General features: G+C 36.4%; 1 protein-coding gene across 1 annotated transcript in view; it reads left to right on the top strand.

Moving 5' to 3' along the window:
* LOC107751778 (protein phosphatase 1 regulatory subunit 37) overlaps window positions 1-5,369 on the top strand; it is a 50,506-nt gene that overhangs the window by 4,134 nt on the left and 41,003 nt on the right. Inside the window, exons 3-4 of the mRNA XM_016567551.1 lie at window positions 651-801; window positions 1,404-1,501. Of these exons, the coding sequence (XP_016423037.1) occupies window positions 651-801; window positions 1,404-1,501 (249 nt within the window). The remainder of the gene's footprint in view (window positions 1-650; window positions 802-1,403; window positions 1,502-5,369) is intronic.

Genomic DNA, 5,369 nt, shown 5'->3' with positions numbered 1-5,369 from the left:
TAAAAAAGAAAGAAAAAGGTGCTGGGGGGGGGGGGGCTTGTAATTGTCTGCAAGGACGTTATACATTAATTTTACAGACATTTCTGTTAACCCTAAAACACAACACAATGCAGTGCATAAGTAAAATACCTGTAAAAAATCAATATGGAAAATTCCTTCATATTAATACAGTACAATGTGCCCTATTATTACAGATTTTTTTTTAGAGTGTACTGTTATACATTTAATGTGAGGTATATTTACGACAGTAACCCTCAAAAAATATTTTAGTCTCTGTTTCCCCATGTGCATATTTGATGTTGACTTATATAGAGCTGTACTAGCGTTGAGAGGCACATAGTTTATGAATAATTGACTATGTGGTATCCTGTAACTGTTTTGTAGAAGTGCTATGCTGCGAGTTTAAGTTTCCTTTTGCCTAGTGACTACAGAATAACAACACAAGAATTCACAGAAGCAGATTTTGGAGGACATTTCATGGTTTGTTTTCTGCAGCAATGAGGGATAGATAATGTGTCCAGAGATGTTATCATATATGAAGGATTTTATAGTTCAGAGGACTGACGTCTGAGCTAATGGGATGTCTGACATAGAAGTACATGACATCAGAGCTACATATTGATGGAAATTTTGGTTAATCAACTTTGTAGGACATCGCTCATAGCAGAAGAATGACAGGGCTCTCAGAGGAAGAGGCAACATCTCAGTCTCTGAAGGAGGGCAGAGAAAAACGTGTATCATTTCCCCCAGATGAGCAGATGGTGTCTGACTTTGTGGAGAGAAGGGCTGAACTTCAAGAGGGTGAGATGGAGTTGATGTTGCCGACGGCCTAGCTGTGCTTGCTGTGCTTGTTTTTTTTTTCATGTAACATAATTTGTCACAACAGCAAAAGCAACACTTGTGACATGGTCAACATGGTCAGTTTGGGTCTGTAGGATTTTTTAATGATTTTGAAAGAAATCCCATATGCTAACCAATCCTGAATTGATTTGGTTAAAATACATTAAAAATAATATTGTGACATTTTTACAATTGTAGAAACATGATATGCTTTTCCAGGTTTATTTGATTAATAGAATGTTCAAAAGAACAGCATTAATTTAAAATATTTTTGCAAAAATTTACTGACTTTACTGTCACTTTTGATCAATTGAATGTGTCCTTGATGAAGAAAAGTATTAATTTCTTGTTTTAATGTATCACAATTATCTTTTTTTTAATGAACCTTATATAACCTTATATACAGTATGTACTTTAATGTAAATAAAATATTTAATTATTTCCTTCATGTATGTCATGGTGCTAATTCATTTTTTTTCTTTTTGCTAATAATATAATGGAATATAAATGGAATATTCTTGATGTGGCTCTAATATGTGGGTTTTACATTTGTTCTGTTTTAGCTGACAGTCTCACTCTGACAGATATAATTCTGGCCTACAAGCAGAGCTGTGAAAAGCACCACGTGAAACCAAACCCAAAGGCTCTTGATCAATTAAAGGTACAGTGGAGTAACATGCATTAATACACACAGCACTTCTCACACTTTGATTTCGTGCTAATATTAGGTTATTTGTGCAGAAGATTTGGTTTGAAATAGCTATGAACATTATTTGGTGAAAATAACTTTGAAATTAAAGAAAGAAAGAGGATGAAAAGAAAAATAAACACATTTTAATCCCTCTTAGGGAGCAGGTTAATTAGCCAACCATGTTTTATTGAACTAAAAAAGCAAGACAATAACAAACAGGTAAATGAAAGGAAATGAGAAGGACACACACAAATACACATACTCACACGTGCGCATGCATGCATAATTTATGCTCTGCACTTGCTTATTTTACTTTGACCAGCAACGTTAAGAGCGTCGGTTTCTCTTCTGCATAAATTTACGATTAGATCAAGGAGAATTATTTGTGGGAAATTAGTGATTTAGTAGTGCTTACATTAAACACACTCTCTGCATTATCTCCACACCGCTAATGAGCCCCACTGCATTTGAATGGAATGTAGGTGGTCCCCCTGAAAGGGTGAAATATGTATGGTTAAGTGGAAGGATATTTAGTTGAGGACTGCGTTTGAATTCCTAATAAGATAATGCTAAATGAAATTTGCTGTTTAAAGAGCATATTTATCAAATTAGGTGTTTTTTTTTGTTTTTTTTCCCCAGGCAGGATCATCCCTAGAGAATGCTGCTGAAAACTATTTAAAGCTATTATTGTACCCGTGGGCTTTCACTTTTCTTTGATTTTTTTTTAAGTGGGTAAAACAGTCTTGCTTTTGGTTCACAGAAGTGGTAAACAAACAAAAGGCCTGTATGAAGGACCCAGGGCCCCCTTAGTTTAACACTAGCTAAATGCTTGAAGGAATAGTTCACCCAAAATTGCTGAAAAATTTCCATTCAAGATGTAGATAAATTTGTTTCTTCATCACAACAAATTTGGAGAAATTTGGCATTTCATCACTTGCTCACCAATTGATCCTCTGCAGTGAATGGGTGCCGTCAGAAGGAGAGTCCAAATAGCTGGTTAACACATCATGATAATCCACAAATAATCCACGTCTCCAGTCCATCAATTAATGTCTTGTGAAAAGCTACATGTTTGTAAGGAACCAATCCATCAAGATGTTTTTAACTTCAAACCATTGCTTCCGGCTAAAATACGAGTCCTTGATTCATAGTATTGTTTTCTCTATAGTGAAAAACTCGACTTGTCTGAATCAGGAGATAAATATGCACAGAACAAGCACTGTTTAGACATGAAAACAGCCCAAAACAGATCTAAACAAATATTTTGGTGTGTGAGGACAAGGGGATGAATTTTTCACTGAAAGAAGCAACACTGTGTATTATGGACTCTGATATTTTGGCCAGAAGACAACGGTTTAAAATTAAAACGCATTAATAATGGATTTGTTTCTTCCAAACACGCATCATTTTAACGTCACAAGACGTTAACTGATGACTGGAGTTGTGAGGATTACTTGTGAATTATTGTGATGTTTTTATCAGCTGTTTGGACTCTCATTCTGATGGCACCCATTCACTGCAAAGGATCCACTGGTGAACAAGTGATGTAATGCTTTTCTCTGTTTCAATCTGTTTTGATGAAGAAACAAACACAATTTGGATGGCCTGAAGGTGAGTACATTTTCAGAATTTTTTTTTTTTTTTTGGGTCAACTATTCCTTTAAAGTATTATTTTCATTCTCATTATTCTTTGTTTAGCGCTGTAAGCTGGCTCTGGGGCTTGTAAATGAGTAACGTTTGTTGAAGTGTCACCGCCACTGAAGTGCAAATCCTGTCGGAGGTGGTGGCAATTGTAGAATCAGAAAATAACAAGGAGAAAAGACTTACAGAAGCGCCCCATACAGTATGAGTGCTCGCCTCAGAAGCCGAGGAAGCATCATCAAACGATTCAGCATTTCACATCTCCCTGCAGGATAAGGCGTCGATTTTGTGAGAAGTTTGTATTTTAGACTGAACCGTCCTCCCATTAGAGCGAATGCAGCCCAGCAGAGCTCCCCAAAAACATCCTTGCTCCCAGCCTGACTCTGTCGAGCTGCTTAGCTGTGAGCGTTGAACATTCATCAGAAAGCCACAGAGTGTCTGAAGTGAAATAACTGTCCTCCCCCCAATACGGAGAGGAATTTCACAATCTCTAACATCTAAACACCGTAGAGTATAAATAACTTTCCCACTTTTAATCTTTAATGTCCATAGCACCCTCTAGTCTATGAAGATTCGCAGTGATTTCTTTCTTTACTGCATGAAATAGGCATGCATGTTTATTTCCTTCCCAGCTGTCTGGAGCTGCAACGCTGCAGTCACCATCCATGTAGCCAATCATGTTGTTTTTGAGGCTAGTTATTTATCATTTTCTATGACAAGCACCAAATTGTTCTATTAAATGTCTATTTTTCCGGCTCTGGTGCTGATGAAGAGGCAGGGAGACAGCGTAACAATTTTAAAACTAAAAAAATTGTGTACATTTTCATTTTGTTCATGATAAATTAAGTTCTTAATTTTGCCTATGCTCTTTCTAGACACTGCAGGTTTAATTGCTAATTGTTAACTGGGAATGAATATATTTGCATATTAATTAGATCCCAATTTACATTTTTAATTTGCTGCCTTCAAAGGGTGTGAGATAAAAGGTCGTGCTATTTTAAATAATTTATCCTTTATTGCAGAAAAGATGCTGAAAGGAAAGTGTGCGGCTGATTTTAATCCCTTAGAGCTTTTACTGTATAACATTTTTTCGAAATCATTTTTTCAACTAATTAAATGAGGAAAAAGGGAGAAATATATGATCTCAAACAGTTGCTAATACAAAGCCACCCAGACTGCAGAGCGCTGGAGTGGGTCTCCAGGAGTCTTTGAGTGAAGAATTGGAAATGCACTTGAGATGCCGTCTGTGGAAGTCAAGTTTATAAGCTGTGTCCCGTTCTGCCTGGAGGAAGCAAAGCTCTCTTTATCACTTCATTTTGTCCTCTCCCTCCTGACACATCAATGCATTTTGTACTTTGTCATTTCATTTTCCTCAATACACAGCACAGAACATTGCTTAGCAGCGAAGGGCTTCAGAAGTTTCCACATTTATTAAGATGGAAAACATCAAACAAAGAAAGAGAGGTACAAAACCATGGCCTGAAGTCATCCTTGTCGAGACTTTTCTATCAGAATAATATTAAACCTTTCGTTCACACATTGCGATGCTTAATTTGTTTTGCTCTAAACACAAAATCCCATATGACATCCTGTTCGTGTTTACAGCAGGTTGACTGAGGGACTTCATCAGTCCGTTGCCTGATAGATGTTAACTGCCATCTGCTAGCTACAGTCTAGCGGCTAGATTGCCAGATTGAGCTCAAATGATCTGCGCTGTGACGTACTTGAAAATCAACATGCACTGTTTGGTGTCACTTTCAAATGTTGATGATTACATTTTGTTTGAGGTATATTAGTGACTGTACAATTACAAGATTCACAAAATACTTTGTGATACCTATCACTCAGTGCTTTCATATTATATGCAATAAAATGAACTCTGTAATATACTATATATAATTGGGACCTAAATGTTATTTTTAATTAGAGATCATTGCGTTGAGCATTTTGAAACTTTTATGTCCTTTTAAACAATTTTGAAAATGACTTTTTTTACTCATGTTAAAGGGGTGGTTGACTGCGATTTCACTTTTTTAACGTTAGTTAGTGTGTAATGTTGCTGTTTGAGCATAAACAGTATATGCAAAATTACGAAGCTGAAAGTTCAATGCAAACGGAGATATCGTCTTTTAAAATTCTGTCAGTTTAATGCCTACAAAAACGCGCTCGTAGGGACTACAACGAGTTACTTCCTGGG

Source organism: Sinocyclocheilus rhinocerous, unplaced genomic scaffold (genome assembly GCF_001515625.1).
Source record: "Sinocyclocheilus rhinocerous isolate Xijiao unplaced genomic scaffold, SAMN03320098_v1.1 scaffold993, whole genome shotgun sequence".
NCBI classification, from domain to species: Eukaryota; Metazoa; Chordata; class Actinopteri; order Cypriniformes; family Cyprinidae; genus Sinocyclocheilus; species Sinocyclocheilus rhinocerous.
Note: the sequence above shows the minus strand (reverse complement) of the source record. Positions and strands in the feature narration are given on the sequence as shown.